Source organism: Pyrus communis, chromosome 7 (assembly GCF_963583255.1).
Source record: "Pyrus communis chromosome 7, drPyrComm1.1, whole genome shotgun sequence".
Lineage (NCBI taxonomy): Eukaryota > Viridiplantae > Streptophyta > Magnoliopsida > Rosales > Rosaceae > Pyrus > Pyrus communis.
The window spans coordinates 3377587-3396800 of NC_084809.1; the positions used below are offsets into that span (position 1 = coordinate 3377587).

At 38.1% G+C, this 19214-nt stretch overlaps 3 protein-coding genes across 5 annotated transcripts; all 3 read right to left on the reverse strand.

The window, feature by feature from the left end:
• Nucleotides 1-407: 407 nt before the first annotated feature.
• Nucleotides 408-6397, reverse strand: LOC137739367 (uncharacterized). Of its 3 annotated transcripts, XM_068478931.1 has the most exons (15): nt 6262-6397; nt 5576-5730; nt 5351-5411; nt 3761-5258; nt 3647-3678; nt 3350-3482; nt 3007-3104; nt 2662-2706; nt 2392-2497; nt 1943-2069; nt 1685-1800; nt 1468-1544; nt 1163-1297; nt 933-1001; nt 408-849 (listed from the first exon to the last, which is right to left on the reverse strand). In XM_068478931.1, the coding sequence occupies exons 2-15, from the start codon at nt 5722-5724 to the stop codon at nt 577-579; spliced, it is 2919 nt and encodes a 972-aa protein (XP_068335032.1). In that variant the 5' UTR covers nt 5725-5730; nt 6262-6397; the 3' UTR covers nt 408-576. The 3 variants fall into 3 exon arrangements, with proteins under 3 accessions (XP_068335032.1, XP_068335033.1, XP_068335034.1); XM_068478932.1 differs by lacking the exon at nt 5576-5730; XM_068478933.1 differs by lacking the exons at nt 5351-5411; nt 5576-5730.
• Nucleotides 6398-10022: 3625 nt separating this feature from the next.
• Nucleotides 10023-15068, reverse strand: LOC137739809 (ribosome biogenesis protein WDR12 homolog). Its single transcript, XM_068479523.1, has 14 exons — nt 14805-15068; nt 14563-14663; nt 13722-13828; nt 13264-13299; nt 13061-13146; nt 12666-12724; nt 12477-12587; nt 12245-12370; nt 11576-11719; nt 11315-11423; nt 11065-11201; nt 10922-10957; nt 10726-10821; nt 10023-10405 (listed from the first exon to the last, which is right to left on the reverse strand). The coding sequence occupies exons 1-13, from the start codon at nt 14965-14967 to the stop codon at nt 10729-10731; spliced, it is 1308 nt and encodes a 435-aa protein (XP_068335624.1). The 5' UTR covers nt 14968-15068; the 3' UTR covers nt 10023-10405; nt 10726-10728.
• Nucleotides 15069-15640: 572 nt separating this feature from the next.
• Nucleotides 15641-19167, reverse strand: LOC137738631 (alpha/beta hydrolase domain-containing protein VTE7-like). The gene is made up of 10 exons (XM_068478110.1): nt 18889-19167; nt 17778-17872; nt 17595-17692; nt 17425-17474; nt 17206-17301; nt 17018-17107; nt 16838-16930; nt 16614-16709; nt 16399-16464; nt 15641-16031 (listed from the first exon to the last, which is right to left on the reverse strand). The coding sequence occupies exons 1-10, from the start codon at nt 19105-19107 to the stop codon at nt 15903-15905; spliced, it is 1032 nt and encodes a 343-aa protein (XP_068334211.1). The 5' UTR covers nt 19108-19167; the 3' UTR covers nt 15641-15902.
• Between the last annotated feature and the right edge of the window lie 47 nt (nt 19168-19214).

A 19214-nucleotide genomic window follows, 5' to 3' on the forward strand; every position in this document is an offset into this window, starting at 1 on the left:
GACATGTTATTGCTTATCTTGATGTCGTTCATATTGTTATACCATTCATACTTCATTTATAATTAGATAAAGTAAATAAAGAGGTCACATCATTTCATTAGGCAATCGGACATCTACATTTTGGCATGCTTTTTTATTGGTTTTTTAGTCAAAATGATCTCTAAAATTTAAATTAATTAGAAATAGTCTATGAGATTGTCCATTGTCAATTATTTTGATCATTTTATACAAAATCTCTGTCAAATTGAAAAAACCACCCTTTTAAGTGGAAAGGTTGATTTGACAAAAATACCTTCAAATTAACGAAGACTTTTTTACGAAATGATTGACGATGGACAATCTCGATGACGACTTCTATTGATTTTAAGTCTCAGATATCAAGGTAACGAATTATGTCAACCTCATGATCCACTTTGGCTAAAAAGCCTTCTTTATTTACTAAGAATATTGCTGCCAAAACAATTGTTTTCTTTTGCATTATATTTGCAGTTATTCCTGGTGCCAAGAAGTTACAATTATTAATTAATCCCAGGTGTTACAAGTATATATATACGTTTCCATTTAAATCGTACTAGACTACTGTCGTACCCACAATTTGTAATCCGATCCTTTGTCAACAAACGTCTGCCAGCTCCCCTCCAGATGATTCTCCTTCGACGGGTTCCAATCGAAATGTCCGAGCTTCATTACCAGTGTATCACCTATCTGTGCAACGTAACCTTCATTGTTCGCGTGGTATATCTTCACCGAGCTCCGGCAATGGATCCCGGCCCTTCTTCGAGCATCAATTAGCTCAGTTAGGATGTCATGGAGACCAAAGTCGTATAAACGGTCATAGAAAATGACAGGCTGCACAACAGAGGTAAGAACGTAAAGATTGCAGATTGCGAAGTTTAATAGCAGAATGGAAACTGAGGGGATTGAGAACTCACTGTTCCGGGATGAGTTAGGATGTACGCGTATCCCTGTGTAAGCTTATCTCGTGGAAACGGCCAGTGACCCTGACATAAAAAGAGAGAAAGAAAGTTCATACGTCAGGAGTCTAGCAGTTAAAAACCAGTGACGGGCTTCTTGTGCTTCGTTAATGGTTATATGGCATCGTTAATGGGGATATTTGCTTTCAGTGCTTGTGTGTGGGTGCATGCATGTGTGAAAGAGAGACCTGTGTTGATCCTGTGTCGTGGTTCTCCAAAAACGTGACAGCACGAGAGGGCCACCATCCCAAAACGCCAGTTGGTTTCCCTTGAGGATCTATGAGCCTCCAATATTGGTTATGAAGAGCAGAGTGGAGTATTCCCTGCAAAATTGCAATGCTAAGTATGCATTGGGCTCAAATATGCAGCCACACAACATAAATTACATCAGACTACTTTTCGATTTTTCCCCACGGTCCTATTGACATTGTTCTTAAGCCTAATGTATGTGAGTCAAACTAATATAGGATGTAGCAGATGCAGTCTAGAGTACCTTTGTTGTGACATCAAATGCCGAGGAAGTGCCGCCTGTGGCATTGATCCAATTAACAATCCGTTGCCGGTGAGCATCTAGAGAACCAAAAAATTTAACATTGTCATATGTGTCCATAATGAGCAAAACAGTAACCATATTATTGTTTCTGGCCACAAACGAGTTTTACTAAGTTAAGGCGGTGTATAATCGTCTCTTGCAGTTCACAAGTTCGTACCTTGATTGTAACACAAATTTCCATGTTCATAAGCTAAGCTGTCCCAATATTCTCCAATAGCAAATGCGGGAACCGAAGCTTCAATATATTCTTTTACATAGGTGCCAGAGAAGCCTCTGGAACAACACAAAAGGAATTAATTGCATGCTAGGGATTAAAGGGAGAAATTTTTTTCTAAAGATTCAGACATCTGAACATTGGGTCAAACTAAGAAAACACCTTGGGCCTTTGGCCCCCCCCAAAAGAAAGAACTCTCACCTTACGAAGTCAAGGCGCCATCCATCAAAACCAATATCATTCCGAAGCCAGTTTAGCCACTGCTTTATATCATTTCTTACAAATTCCTGCGAATGATCAATATTGGGTGCCGCATGGAATATATCCCCTACACACAGCATCAACAGCAGATGGGTACAAGGGTAAGCTTAAATTTCTGGTAGTCTCTAAGACATACATATGTAAACTTCATGAGGCTATCCCAACATTCCTGCACTGATGTGGGGTAGTATATAGCATGTCTTGCTCAAGTCGGAACTGTTTTACGTAAACTAAATCAAACAATCAAGAGCAGGAGTGAAGCTCAGATTATGTCTCATAAAATTTACAGAATATTTGCTTCCTTAATTTCTGAAAGAAGGTCACGTGGGGCAAAAAAGGAAAAAAATGTTTGTGTATCACCCAAAAATCAAAGAAAAAAAATAAAGTACCACTTGAAGGATTTCCTTGGCCCTGAAAATTTGGATCATCACAAACAATTGCTTCAGGCCCCCAAGCAAGCTTCCCACCAAAAATGTTCCAAATGCCGTTTGGACTCTGAAATCGGGAAGAACGTGAGTTTTATCAAGAGGAATGACAACAAATATGACCAACTGAGTTAGCAACATGAAAGTTGTGCTCAACGAAAAGGTGTTTCAGAAAGTTTGCAATGTCATAAACAGGCTACCATGAAGTTTCGAAACAGGAAATCAACAGTTTACCTGTTTATGAGCACATCTATGATTTAGGACAACATCTCCCAGGGCCTGTTCACAGGCAAAATATGTTACTAATCCAACACGATTATTCACATATGATAATTAAACAAAAAATAAACGTAGATAATATTCTTATACATATGCATAGCATTATTCCGAATCGGGCCGTATGATCTGATTAGCCAAAGACGATTTCTGTTTTGAGCCTATGACGAGTGAATTGCACTTTCTCAACAACCATCCTTGTTTGAACAAAGACAATAAAAGATAATAACGGAAACCCCTTATCATACAAAAGTCCATTAAATAGTTCAAGAATTGATTTTCGATGCCTAAGATTCTACTTACCAGAAGATCTTGAGAATGCATTTCCTCAATGCAGTGTTTAAGTTCATCCACAGTACCATATGCTGAGTTCAAATTGTAAAGGTCCGAAGGCATATAACCTGTGCGTCATTTCATATTGGTAACTGGTTACAAACTCTGTACAAAATTACTGAAGAGCTGCATCAAATCATGTTTTTATGCTACTAAATATACTAATGCTGGTCCTAACTCCCTAAGTATGATTCAACATATAAACACACACACATGGAGGTGGCATGTGAATACCATATAAATGTTAAGAACATAACAAAAGAAAAGTAAAGAGAGATAAAAACTAAACAAAATGGACGAGGAAGAGATGAACCTTGAGGAGCGACAGATTCTGTTGGTGGTGGGAGCCACACTGCCGTTACCCCAATTTTAGATAAATCAGCAGCTTTAGGAGCTAAGTCTAAGTACCACTGCCTTCTCCAGCTTTCCCAATTGAAGCCTTGAAACTTCAAAAGCAAAAGAATGAGAGTCAGTAGAGAGAGAGAGAGAGAGAGAGTAGAAGGCATATTTTGATCAAAGTAAACTTGAAAATCTATTCTTGCATAACCAATCTTTACTACAATTAGGATGACATATTACTATTTCAACCAATTGGTATGAAAATACGTACCACGATCTCACGTCCGGTTCCAGTTCCTGGCTCTGCATTGAAGTCTCAAGTCAGATACAGGCCTCATTTTTTCTCAGTAACATTAAGCAATTTTGGGAACACAAGAAAACTAACCTAACTTTGTTTGTTCCTGGGTGCTCTGCCATTGTATGGTCTTCCTCTGAAGAACGTGCTCCAGAGCTTTTCGTTTCTTTTCTATTGTTTCTTTCTCACGCACATGCTCAATAAGTGTATCGCCCTCCTTTGGCTTTTCCTTAGCTATAGACCATACTTCATCAGGTTTGGGCAAATTCAAAGATCTGAACTTTGAACTCAAGGCTTCAGCTACATCGATCTTTCTTGGAGGGAACCTGGGACTGATAGTACGAATTTTCCTAGCCATCCATTGAGGTATCTCTCGGCGAGGGCCATCGCTTAAAAGTTTCCATTTCTGTGAATCATCATCTGTCAAAAGGTCTATCCGCCCACCATTAACAACATAAATAGAATCTTCATCCCCCTCACCCAGTGATCTGTCCTTCAATAATAATGATTCTGCCATTTCTGCTCTCTGCCTCCACATCTTTGTAGCAGCTTCAGATGCCTTCAGTGATCTTCGCAGTGCTTCACATCTTCTCAAGTATGCGTCATCTTTCGTACGTGCCATTTCTTTGGCAGCTCCAATAGCATCCCTAATGCTTTGCAACTCAGCCTTGAAAGCCTTAGAAGAAGACTTCTTTCTTTCTGACGTATCTTTCTTTATTTTCTCTATCAAAGACATAATTTCCTCCTCTTTCTGGAGAGTATTTTTCCTACTGGATTCCTGAAATTCAAGCAATGCTTTCTCAGCATCATTAGCTCGGACCTCAAACGCATTTGCATGTGCAAGGGCCTTTTCCAACTCCAACTTCAACCTATCAACGTCACTTCTTGTCAGCAACAACTGAGATTCTAAATCATTTACGGCACCCTGTAACATAATATTTTTTGACTGAAGGGAAGCAAGCTCATCCAGTGGACTCACACCTTCAGTATATTCTAGTACTGCTTTTGATGCATACTCACCAGATTTTTCTGCCGCATCCAGTGCCTTCTCTATTGCAAGTTTTGACTGTTCCACAATTAACAATATACTACCTTCAGTCACCTCCTTAATTTGTTTTTCTATCTGATAAGCTGCTTCAGCAGCTGTAGTTTCTGCCGCTGAAACCCTCATCTGGGCATCTTGTAGAATGTGAGATGTGGCCTGCTGGAAAGCAATTTCCGCTAACTTTTCTACTTGTACCGCAAGTTCAACCGCATCCTGTTTTGCAAGAACTAACTTAGACTCTAAGCTGAACTTCTCTTCAACTGATTCCAGCAGCTTCTGATGGAACAGTGACTTGGCTGCCTCAAGTTCTGCAATAGTCAATTCCTTGTCATGCAATATGGTTGCAACATATTCCTGTTGTTTAGCCTCGGAACATGCTAACTCTTCAAGCAATTGATCTCTCTCTTTCTCAATGGCTTCTTGTCTAGCTTGGGCCTCCAAAAGAGCTTTCCTAGCTGTCATCAATTCATCTTCTTCTATATTCAACACTTCACTACTACCTGAAGTGTTAGCCACGTCGGTAAAAGTGTCAGTGGAATCATCCTGTAAAAAAATAAATCAGAAGCCATGAGTCGCAAAAGCTGTGAATACTATGAGGAGAAATACATCATTCCTTTAGCATGAAGAGACATTACCATGCTTGAAAAAATACGAGTTCTTGATTTACATAGCCAATGTGGCGTGTAGAAAAGGTTCCTGCACGAATTTCGTTTTGGTCATCATATTGAAAACGCAACCTTCAAATAACTTACAACAGTTTCCGCCACATTTAAAAGAAAGAAATATAGTAAAATGTCAACAAACAATGTAGGAATGAAATTATAAATTCACAGGCGCATCAGCGGAGAGAAATTACACACTTTTTTCTATTCGAATTAGTTCTGAGGACAAGAGGACGCCGCCCCAGGCGGCATACACTCCTATCATACTTGCAATGTGGACCTGAAGATGCAATGGGGCAGTGGTGAATAACCCCAACTGCCATTTCAGGCAATGAAATTGTACCCATCTCTTCCTGCAAGAAATTAAAAGTTTTGATCTTTACCAAGATATTAGGCACACAAAAACATAAAAATAAATAAATAATCTTGTTCCAACAAAACCCAGATTCTATAATTTAAGTTTCACAATTTTCAATTACAAGTCAAATTTAAAAAATTAAACAATGCGAACCCAGAAAACTTATTTCATCAAATTAAAGAGTATTTACATAATTTTTACTTCAAATTGTTTATTTTACAATAAAATATTACAAACAACAAAATAAAAATATGACTTTTCCAAACAAAACCCAAATTCTACGACTTCAAGTTCCACGAAATTCAACTACTAATTAAATTTCAAAAATTCAAGCAATAGTAACCCAGAAAACCAAATTCATCAATGATCAAACTAAACACACATGCATGTCCACATTAACGATCACATCACATGACATTTTACAGAAATTCAAACACTTGATCAGATGATCCATATTTCCTTCAGATTCCCAAAAAAATCATGCACACAGGAATATAATTATACAGAAAACGTATAGAATAAAAACCTGGTGGAAAACGGTTGAGCTAATCTGAAAGGAGTTGGAGAGACCCCATGATTCTGGGAAGGATAAGAAAAAATGTGGGGAATTGTTAGTGTGGACGGATTATTGGATTAGGATGAGAGAGAGAGAGAGAGAGAGAGCAGAGAAATAGGAGGAGAAGAAATGCAATGGCGCAGGGACTGACAGGCCTAAAGCTTTTTTGTACGCGGCGTCAAATTGGCAATGGTAAGCGGCTTCCACTCAAGTTCAGGGGCACTCCATTGTGTTTGACCATCCATGTAATGACTTTAATACCCCTCAATACTATGCATGCACCATCATTTTTCTTTTATAACAATAAAAAGTCATGAAACATTGAAACTTGTTGGTGAGGGAATTCGAAACCAATGCTTTAAAAGACGTTAGGCGCTAATCGAGCGGTGGGTTGGGGCCTAGCATTCAAGCGAGGCTTATGCAGGTTAGGCGGATTTAAGTAAATTTATTATATTATTGTATAATAAGTGTTTATTTATACTTAAAAAAACACATAATTGTATTGTGATACATAAATTACAAAATAAAATGATATATAGATTAGAAAGTATTAGAAGATATTGAAAATATGGGGAACAAACATTGAATGAGTGTTCATCCAAGTCTTATTGACAAAATAAAATGTTATCAATTTTATGTCTAAGTGGATGTCACAACCTAGGTGGGTTAGGCGAACGCCTAAGTGACTCTAGGCACACTTTCTTAATTTTAAAATGCGTAAAGACTAATCAGAGAGTGCTAGACGGGAATTTTTAGAACGATATCCGAAACTATTCAATTTAGGTGAATGGGTTTCGAACTTGGATTTAAATAAACAGGCAAATTTTCTTGGGTAATCGACCTTTCAAAGAATTGAGGATGAGTCGGAAATTCGGAGTCTGTCAAGGGGATAAAATTATTAAGGGTGTTGTTATTCACACACCTATTTTTACTTTTCATGCACCCTCTCAATTTTTGACCGTCGAATCAAATGAATTGAACAATATCAACGGACACAAATTTAATAAGATGTGTGGAAAATAAAAATAGATGTGAATAACACTACCCAATATTAATTCTACAAAAGTTGTTTGACTAATGCACTGAGTTTGAATTGAAACCAGTATTATTAAAATACTCATGTCCTAAATAAATTATTCTTGACTAAAATTGGACAAATTTGACATTTTAAAAACAGTATAAGCGTAGAATGAACACAAAATACAGACTCATAATGAGTTTTTTCTCAAGCAATTATAATGTTACTTCCCAACTTAGGGACCCAATTCATTTCTTTAGAGGTCGAATTCTTGATTTTGTGTGAGCTTCGCTTGAGAATATGAGATAAGTAGACATGTTATTAGGATTTAAATTTTGGGAACTTTAACGAAAAACTTCAAGTACTGTTCATTTTAACGAAAAACCATATTTTTACACTAAAAAGTCAATCCTGATACTATTTTTTTACCTTTTATTTTGTCCTTATCGTTAAAACTCAAAGTTTTTAAGCTTTTTTCATTAGTTTTCCTTTAAAATTTGAAGGTATTTATTTGCTAACATGAAAATTACTTATAATATCACTCATTAATGGTACTTTAGTCATTTTGTAAGGGTAGTTCGGTCATTTTAAGGGTTGGCTCACACTCACGGGATCTCGCACGAGCACACAGGCCCACCTGTAAAAGGCAGCTCACTTTTCCCAGATCTGACTCCTCTTTTAATAAACTCGCAGAAAGCAATATGGAAGACAAAGGCAGAACTCTCGCTGAAAGAAATTTTGGGATTCGCTATCCAGATCACGTCTCTGCGGTTCTAAGGGCGACTCAAGAGAGCAAGGTTTTCTGTTCTGTATGTGAGAGTGAGGAGCAACATCGATCGTACCCTTATTTTTAAAGAGTTTAATTTCAAGACTAACATTTTGATCATAAAGAAGCAATTATTATATTGCGTTAAGGTTCGCTCTCACGTGTCCGTCTACCTTTAAATATAATAAAGATTGCAAAATTACATAAAAAATAAATAAGAAAAGTACGTAGACAAACATCAAACTGGAAATATCAAGAAAATGAAGTAAAACGTAGAATTCTTCTTCATTATTTTTGTAATGGAATTATACTATTACATCAAGATTTTCTAAAAGAATATCAAATTGTGCCAAGAAGTCGTATTCACCCAAAATATCTCCTCACCATGCATGCACCTTCTTGACCTCGCGGAAAATACAACAAACCCTAAGCCAAGCCTCGCCTAATCAGCCTAGCCTAAGATCTCGCGGAAATTAAAGAAACAGTCATCGGAGGCCTCCTCCTCCTCCTTCTCTAAGGCTGACATCACTAGAGTTTCATGTTATCGTTGTCGGTGTCGATGGTGAAAACAAAGTACAGAAAGACTGCGATAACAAAAGGTACGAGGCGGTAGATATCGGCGACCTTATAATTAGTGTCCTGACGAGTAGGAGGAGTCTTGATGGGGCGGACGAACAGATTTCGATTCCTTCTACCGCCGATCCTCTCCATCGTACACAGGTGCGAGTAACCGCTGGAAATGAATCCACTCAAGTTGTTGAAGCCCAACGAACGGTGATCGATTTCGAGGCCGCTTGCGTGACGGAAATCTTGTTTAAGACGCGCCAGTGGACATCCCATGGTCCAAATTCTTTCAGACTCGCAGAGGTGGTCGAGCAGAGTGAGAAACCACAGGTCAAACTGACGCTGCCATTCCGGTACGGCGGCGGCTTCCGTGATGTGCAAGAAGCACGGCCAGAAGAGAGAGCGAGAAAGAGAGAGAAAGTAGATGAGAGAGAAAGAAAAAGAAAGAAGATGAGAGAGAGAGAGAGAGAGAGAGAGGCAGAGATCTAGAGGGAGTTTTGGGAAATTCAGAGAGAGAAAGTTGAAGGCCATTGTGCTATGAAAAACTATGAAGAAATGAACTAGCTATGTGCGGCTATTTATAGTCTTTCTCTCTCTAACTCACTCTCACTCTCTCTCTCTCTCTCTCTCTCTCTCTCTCTCTCTCTCTCTCTAATTACACTGATCAGTTAAAACTGCATCTAACAAACTCATCAACGGAGGTCACAGGGGTAAAATAGGAAGTGGAAATTAATTAACCGAATTCTCGCGCCAAAATCCATTCCCACAGTTGGGAGTGGCAACTTCAACCCAACCGACTAACCCACCCCAATCTAACCCACCCCGTTTAAATCAGCATTTGGGTGTAGACTTAACGAGTTGTTGACTGGTTAACGGTTCGTTGATAATATCGTTTGTTATAAAAAATGTTAACAGTTGAACCTATTAATCATCCACTTTTTTTTCGGTTGATTTCGGGTGAACCTTAAGCATCTGTTAACTAAGGGTGTATTTTTTTAAATTCATTAAAACAAAATTTCTTAAAGAAAACTAATTAAAAGAGCTTGAAAAATACAAAATAAAAGGTAAAATGAATAATAATATGATTGACTTTTTAGGTTAAAAATGTAATTTTTTGTTACAATAAATAGTATCGGAAGCTTTTCGTTAAAGTTCTTAAAAATTTATTCTCCTCTCCCGTCCACTTGGATTCTCAGCTTACACAGTTGCAATCCTCAAGTCCTCCAACGCACAGAAACCTTTCAACATTTTAATGTGCTCGGAACACAGAGCAAATTGCTATACAAGTAGAGTGGAAGGATTTTTTTTCTTTCAAACATCCCTCCACTTGTATAATGAAATATAGCGTACATGTTCGGGCAAACGCACGCCAAAGAACAACGCTAAATTTTAAGACTGATAAAATTAATGATAGGACGGACCAACGATTGCAGAATTCAAGCAAACCTCCAAAAGTACAAAGTTACCAAAAAAATTATAAGATATAATCAAGCAATCGTACAACGAGAGCGCGTCTAAAGAAGTCAGTCTATTGCTACTGCTTAAGCCAGAGTCTGCCTTGGACCAAAAAATAGCTCCGAGACTATATATTCTCCGGCCATGTGAGGCACCAAAAGCCACGGTCAAACATCCCCCGTAGACACAATACTCAGATTACCTCCATTCTCGCAACCAATTTCCAGACGATCATGAAACACGTAGAGATTCAAGCATGCGGTAAGCCATGCAAAAGTCCTTCCATCTTCAAATCACTCTTCTGCTTATGGCTGAAAGCAATGGCAGAAATACTGAAATTATCATCACGCAACAGAACAAACTAAAGCAAAACGTTTCGAGACAGAATCTTTGAGCTTTTAATGCCACATATGAAGTACAGCAGAAAGCAGGAATATCAAATCAACACGAACTTTCAAGGCAAAACTCATCCATGTAGATATGCACCCAGACGAACAAACAAAGGTTTAAAACTGATAGATACGTTGTCTTGTTCCTCTAATGTGTGTAGGTATACAACAAGTTTCTGTGCTTTGATAGTTGGGAGGGACATTAAATTTTCCAAATAACCTATAAAAGTTGGAACTTTTACCTCTCATAGCACAGAAACCCCGGAAGTCATGCAAAGCTTGAAATCTGCACCACCACTAAGCACAGTATCACCTTTCCACCAGTCAGCACATAGCGCCTGAGTTACAGCAAAGTTCACAGTTAAGAAATAGATTGAATTTTAGAACACTAACGAAAAAAGGACATTAAAATGATAGAAAGAGAGAATAATGTTGTACCTTGTCCTTGTGTGAATCAAAGACAAACAAGGGCCACTGCAAGAGAAAACACTATTATTGAGTAACAAATTCATCTAAAGGTCACGCTGGGCAGAAGTCGTGAACCATTGTAAGAAAACAAAAACAAGGAGGAGGAGGCATACAGCAGTTCTCGTATCCCACAGCATAACTTTTCCATCATAAGATGCAGAGACTAAATGAAATGGAGACTTCTGATGCCACTTGCATGCCGTAACCCAAGAAGTGTGGGATGAGAAAGTTTTGATAGAAGCAGAAGTTCCTAGGAAATAAATAAAACCTCCATGTCAGATGTTTGTGTTCTTTAGTTTGTTTGTGTGTGTCTGCGCTGAGAGAGAGAGAGAGAGAGCAGAACACTTGAAACGTCTAACGGACCTGGTTTACGAGGATCCCATACCCTAACAATGGGGTCAGAACCACCAGCAGCAATCAAAGCAGAACCTTCACCTCCAATATCAATGCAGTTGAGTACTTTATCATGGTACTGTCACGAGGAGAATGTTACCACATACACATTTAATAACTCTGAGAGAGCAAATGCCAGGATGTTGTGTGATTTGATGCCACAGAAAGTACATAAGCATGGTTGTGAAAAAAGACTTCAGACAACAGAATGCTAAGGCTATTTGCACTTACTATTGTTGACGTGGCTGTGCCTCTCTCGACATTCCACTCTTTAATGGAATGGTCCCACGATGCGGAATAAATTGTTTTAGGTTCCGGCCACTTTACAGTAGATACGCATTGTGTATGGCCTACTAGAGAAGAAACAGCCTCCCCCTGTGACGTATAATTTATCATAACTATCAATTACCAGGGAAAACAATCTGGCTCATTACTACAACCATAACTATCAATTACCACGATCATTGATGCAATAATCTTTTAAATCTAAAAAAAGTAAACACGTCATTGATTTCTAGCTGAACAACTCTTTAATAAATCAAAAACCAGTTAGGCATCCCCTTCAAAGAAATAATTGATCTATTTTTCTTACATAGACATTTCCTTTAAATGAATTAATCTTTCCATTACTTCTACATTAGATCGAAAAATATTGTTTTGCATAACATTATGAAATTTAATTCATAGGCAGAACCAAAGAAACCATCAAGAATTCTCTAGTGCAAAAATTTCAACCGATAACAAAGTGATGAGCCATTTGTTAGGGCTAGGAAGTTGTACATACCGTGTGCACCCTGAGTTCAATATTTATAAGCCTGTCCCCACTTAGTCAATTGAATGTCACCCCAAAAATTATTAAACCCCTCTATATAAAATTTAATATATAAGCATATCACATACCTCCCACTGCGATTCCTTTTCTTGACCAGTCTTTTTTCTCTTCTTCGTTGACACAGTATCACCTTCTGAATCAGGCTCATTTGTCTGCCATAAATTGATAGTAGAATCCCAAGAGCCTGAACAGACCTAATCATATGTAAGAAGACAAAAGAAAAGGTAAGTTATAGACAAAGCCCAATCTCATATACACTACTTATCAAATTACATATTGGAAATCAGAAGTGGACAAGACCATGTTTCCAGAGGTCTGAGCAGCAACACTTTGAACAGCTGCTGTATGTCCACGTAAAATTTTGAAAGCTCTTATCTTCAAAGGATTTTTTCGGGTCTCTTCTGCATTGAACTTCCCCAAAAAACAAATAATAAATATTAGTATACACATCATACTACCCTTGTGATATCAGTATGGTCATCCAATTACCTTCCACAGCCTCAGTGTCCGATCTTTTGAAGCAGTAGCCACGGTAACACTTTCTCCACCTGCATAAGAAAATGAATAACAGCTTAAGCACTTCTGACAAGATAATATAGATATTGGGAACTGCACTACCTAATCCGCTACCAGGTAAAAAACCACCTCCTAACACACAAAAATTCATGCACAGAAGTATCCCATTAGACATTAAAAAAATTTCGAATCCAAAAGCAAAAACAATGAGGATGCCATAATAAATTGGTCCTCGAAAACCCAGAACTGAAAAAATGCAAGTAGTTGGCAGCACCAATTGACGTTTGCTAAAGAACTGATTAAAACAGTATTGTGGCCACATTCAACAAGGAATAAGCCAATTATCAACAGTTAGATCTTATAGCTACCTTTTGGATTGATTATACTAACTGAAGTAACAGGTTCACTGTGTCCTTCCAGAATATGTGTACATGCTCCAGCAGCTTTCCATACCCTAAAAGAAGACCAAATTCAACAAAAGTAAATATCAAGCTTCCTTATTTTGGGTGTATCCACATGAGAAATCATAAGGTACACAAGAAAAGAAATCAAAACTTTTTAGAGCAATTACCTTCCCAAACCATCGTAGCAGCCTGTCAAAAAGAACCTGCCATAGAATATAAATTACAGGAGTTTCAAACTACTTTAGGGCCAAAACAAGAATATCAAATTTAGGATAATGTTTCAGAAATAACTTCATATTGCACCACAATGCAAGCTAACATATTCCGAGAAATGACAATTGAAGGTTTCCTCTGAAGAGACCTGGAGTAGAACTGAAAATAATACTTTTCAAACTAGCTATTCCATGCCACCTTACTTAATAAGAGGACCTAACTACAACTCCTCAGCTCAAAAAATTTACTCTAACTTCACACTTTATTAGCGATAGATATATCCTTATTGTTTACATACTGCACCCAAGCTATGCAGGATAAGAGTTTATCGCTACACACTTTAGGAGCAACCAAGTATTTACAGACTTCCGTGAAGATATGTAGTACACATTACAAATTGTGGTGGGTATACCTGGGACTAGAACCATCAACTGCACTGACCCAGTCATTATGTAAAGAAGGTTCTTCTTCTTTGCGTGGGACCACAGCCCGTATATATTCGATTTCCAATATCCTCTCCTGTAATAATCAAAAACCTATCGTTAGATATCAAATAAAAAAGGTGGAAAAAATGACAACGATGATATAAACTTACCTAAAATCAACTCGTTAAAGCAACATATTCAACACTAGACCCATTCCACTCTAATTTAGAATGGACCAAAAATAAATCTGATTCCTAACTCAACGAGTATATTAAAGCGCAATTAAATAATCGATAAACTATATTTTTTCCTAGTTGTGAAACCAGAAACATAATTGCAAAACTCATATTATGGGGCTAACTGAAGTAATTTACCCAATTAGATTAACTCTTGTTGGTTTCTTAAGTATCCAGTTTGGAGACTCTGAAACAGACTTTACAAAATTCCGAGGAACTTAACAATGGAACTTGAAGCAATTAAATCCTATGTCCAAAGCTACACCTAACGAAGTGTAACTTAGAAATCCCGTCCAATGAACCAAAAACCCAAAAACTATGTTTCGTTTTTCAACTTCAACTTCACTTTATCTCGTTTTAAGATGGAACAAGTAAATTACAAATCCCGCGGTGAAGCCTATCATTAACCAAGCTGATAACTTTCTAAATTCCGCTGTTCCAATCCCGTCACTTTTGACCATTCTCTCAGCATTCCTCTCTATTTCCATGTTGCTTGCAATTACATAAAGGTTACAGCATTTCATCAGAAAACTTATGCACACAATTCACGCAACAAATTGCAAATTGAATCCGAAAAGTCGGAGATACGCACCGCGGAAATGTTCTTGGCAAGAAGGAACTTTTCGAGCGACATTCGAACCAGCTCATTCTTGATAAGAAAATCGAAAGGCTCCGATTCCCAATCGGGGTTTCCTGATCACAATCACCAATCATAGCTTCAGAACACCAAAAAGCAAAATCCTTTTTTCTTTTTCTTTTTTTTTTTCACAGGCAGCAGCCAATCAGATAAACAATGGCGGAGGGAAAAACATGTGTGGGAATATGAAAGGTTACCTGATTTGATGAGGTTGTTGACAACGGTCGAGAGGCCGAAGCGGGTGAGATTGGCGGGGATGGAAATGGAGGATTCTGGAACTTTGTAGGGGTGGCCGAGGTCCGTTTTGAAGCGGACGAGGACCAGACGCGACGTCTCTTCGGAATTTCCGTCGGCGTCCATCTCTCTGCTTCTCTGGTGGAAGAGATTATAGAGAGAGAAAGAGGAGGGGAGAGAGAGTTGTGAGCAGGCTAGCAGCAGGGTTTAAGACGGAAGGGATGAAAGGAATCTAGGGTTTAGTAACCGAAGGAAACTAGAGCCGTGCGAAACGCACCGTTACGTTTCGTTTTAGAGACAAATTAAATTTTTTTTCGTAAGTTGCTTTATTTGAGTATCAGGTTCAAATATTTCCAGATTTATATCGTTGATTTTTTATATTTAATGATCTTCCCTGGATCTTTTTGGTGAGGATGAGAATCCGTGAATCGTGAGGTGTTCGTTCATTATATATCGTGCGGTCAATTTTTTTCAAGTACTATTTATATTTATTTTTAAATAAAAATATTTAAAATGATTTCTAACAGCATAATATATGATGAACGAACACGATTTAATTTTTTTCAAGTACTGTTTATATTTATTTTTAAATAAAAATATTTAAAATGATTTCTAACAACACAATATATGATAAACGAACACGATTCATGAATCCCCAAGATTTGGACTCATAATTTATCACATTTTTTAATTATTTAAAATCATCTTATATACATCGCAACGTCTATGCCTATAGTCCAAAATATGATGTCTACGTATAGCTAGTAAATATTTTGGGTTAGATCTTAGTTTAGTGGTATTTTTCTTTCAAATGTGGAAAAGATATCCGAATTCTCCTCCCTTATTTTTCAATACAAGGGATATTAGAGAAGCGGAATTCCAAACATTTTAATCATAACTATATCTCGTCTCTAATATTCGTAAATTTCTTTGCTAACTGTTCCGGAACTATGAATTAGAACTATTAAAAGAAGTGTTTAAAGAAAAACATTGGTATTGCCAAGAAGAACAACAGGCCTCTTAGCGGGGAATAAGTCCCATAAGTTCTGCCGCAGTCCCCTTCAGCAACGATCGTTCCGAGCAAACTCTGCAATTAGCTTTGCAACGGAGGCGGGATTCTCGACGTGAGGGAGATGACCGGTATCTGGTATTAGCCGCATGATTGCAAACGGAAGCTCACAGCGTAACCTCTGCAGATCATTTACAAGGAACAAGACTGAATTAAGTAGTGCATGAATGTTGACGTTTTAGGATGTCTTCCAGTTTCTACTTTCTACTTGCTAGAACGCGGTAAAGTCAGCGGTCACACACACACACACTACATTTAGCCTCGAGTTCTCCAAAATGCTTCAAACAGGCCTATCGATTTTGAAGTTGGGTTTGCGAAATGCTGCAAACAGGCCTATCGAGTATTTTGGAACGATTTCAACAATCTCTCGTGCGCTTTATGAGATTCAGAGAATAATTTTAAGTCCTCCGTCTTAAAATGATTGTGAAACATGCACAGTTTAAGTATGGCAGCAAAAGTTAAGTAGCAGGTAGCGGCTTAAAACTTACCAATATTTGTTTGTAGCTGATAATATTATCTTGCTCGCTGCAAATCACAAGCACTTTCTGCTTCACCTGTAAAATACGGTTTCATAATGTTATTGCACAAATGCTTATTTGCCCCTGTACATTAACAGGGTTTTAAGATTAGTATTGCCCGCCCTGACTTTCGGAATTCTGTTTACCACTCATGTACCGTATTCATTAAGATGGCGAGAGTTTACCTGTTTTATTTGAGAAATAACATTATAGCCCCCACTAGTCATAAAACTGACGGTTGCATCTTTCCACCAAGGCTGCAGACAGTGTAAGCGGCCGACCTGAATATAACACAATCTCTGTTAGCTCGTAGGACAAATATGCCAAGATAAAAGTTTCGGCAGTATACTTTCTGTTCCAATTGGAGTATGAACAAAGAAGTATTATTGATACAAACAGAAAATCTTACATTAGTCCAATCGAAGGTTGTAGCTAATGAAATGCCGTTGAAGGCCAGCATATTTGCGTAGAAGCGTAGAGGGGTGCTCTTCAATAAAGAAACCTGGTGAATAAAAAGATCAGACGATAGGCAAGCGCATTAAAAGAGAAATCATGTAGGATTGAAATACCACTGTAAGTGGACACCCACCCCAGCGTAGGCTACAGCTTTAGGTAACTTTGCCATTTCTCCGGTGCCTTCTGCATAGACGCTTGCATTGATTAAAACCAGCTTTTCGACCTGTAAATAAAAGATAAAATCAATCCATCAGATGCACACCGTATAATTTCTTAAACAACGCATCTAGAGCTATGGATCTGAATATGACAAACACTCACAGCTACTGGATAGTGGTATGCAAAGTCAATTGCAACAGAACCACCGAGGCTTGGTCCAACTAATATCATCGGTCTTCTGATGTACGACTTCCAAAACTGTAATTGAAATGTGAAATCCAGTTAACATAACAAAATGTCTACACCATTGTAGAGAGGCCGAAACAACGTTTAGTGGACCAAAGAAAGAATAAGGAAAAGGAAATCACATTGCATAGACACCTGATAGAGGTGATCACGCTTGGATGCCGCACTGCATGGTGGACGCCTTTCTAGTACAGATAACAAATGATTAAGCGGAATTAAATTAATCACTTGTGGCAAGAAAAGAGACGGGAAGTATACAACTCAATCAAGTCGAAAAACAAAGAGGAAAAGACAGGTAAATGAACCTAAATCGGAGAAGCCCCAACCAAGAACATCAACAGCCCAAGCCTCCAACCCAGCCTCTTCAAGCAGGGGATACACACACCTCCATTCTAAACAAGAACTAAAAAAGATACAAACATGACAAAACATGTTCAACACGACTTCACATTGTGTCGGTCAATCAGTAATTGGCAAGCATTACAAACCTGTCAAAGCAATGGAGTAGAACCACCGGATTGATCTCACTTTGTTTTAAAGGCCTTACACAACTACTCATAATACAACTTTCCGACGACCCTATCTGCAATCACAACCGGCTTCCGCCATTAGTCAATGAATAACTTCAAAGTGGATGAGAAAATTGTGAATCATTTCATCACAAGCCAGATACCAGATACAATTCCAGTGAATATTTCAACTCAACCACATACTAAAAATCCTGGAACTGCCATTGATCGCACCTAAAGTTAACCAAATTTACTACATTTTAAAATTTGAACTGAAAATATTAAAGTTTCATCTTAAATAAAAACTTGGAAAATTTAGTACCTTTGGCTTTGGTTATTTTGTGAGTTTTTTTTTTTTTTTTTTTTTTACTGTAACTAGAAATAATTTAGTAAATAAATATTCAGAAACCATATTTTATGACATAGAATATTCCCACCTTATTGAATTGACTATTATACCCCTAGTATCCAGTGAGTTCCACCCTCACAAAAATGGCAAAAGGACTCGTTCCTTTCGTTGAATGACATCGAATAATCCTCCAAATTTTTTAAATATTTTTTTTTTACTTTCGAGACAAAGATGGCAAAAATTAAAGAATCCCTTTAATCCGAAAGAACGTGATTTTCGTTCCTCTTCTCCTCACGACGTGCAAGAGAAAATAAAGAAAATAGTGTACGAAAATCATTTATCTCAATCTATCTCATGATAAAATATCATAATTAGTGATACTAAACATACATTTTAGACGTGGATTAGACCAGTTTCCTCTTTCCGCATCAAACTCTCTCCTCGTAAATCTTTTTTCCATTAAAAAGATGACAACCAATAGCAAGCCACAGTTATCTATTCATTATGAGGGCCAGAAGACTCGTAGAGCTATTTTAACCTTTCCGAAGTCTAGCTTCTACGCCAGCAATGGTTTCGAACTTGAGACTTCTAATTTTTAATTTTAAGAAAGCCTCGTGATCCGCTTTTTATCGCTAGACAGCCGGATCGTGATTTCTCTCCACGTAAATTAGAGTATCGTCTTTGTAAAGAAAAGAAATGAGGGACATTAACCAAAAAATGAGAAAGCGACTAGTGGGTTACCGGCACAGGGAGCCTCTCCATCCTCCGAGCCAACGTTCTGGCGTACGGGTCCTTAATTTTTTCAACCTCCTTTGGAAGAAACAATGGGAACCCATTATTTGTACCTGCACCCCGCACACTACGCACCACACCCCTGCTGATCAGACCCCGCAAGCTTCCACCCTTCTTACCCAGCGGCGGCGGCGACGGTGGCTCAGCTCCCCACATTAGTAGTACCATTCTGATTCTTCCGGTGATCTTGCAGCAGCAAAGAGAGGTGCGGATTTTGCAGCTGGTTTTTGCTTTCCACTGGAAGTGAAGAGAGAGAGAGAGAGAGAGAGAGAGAG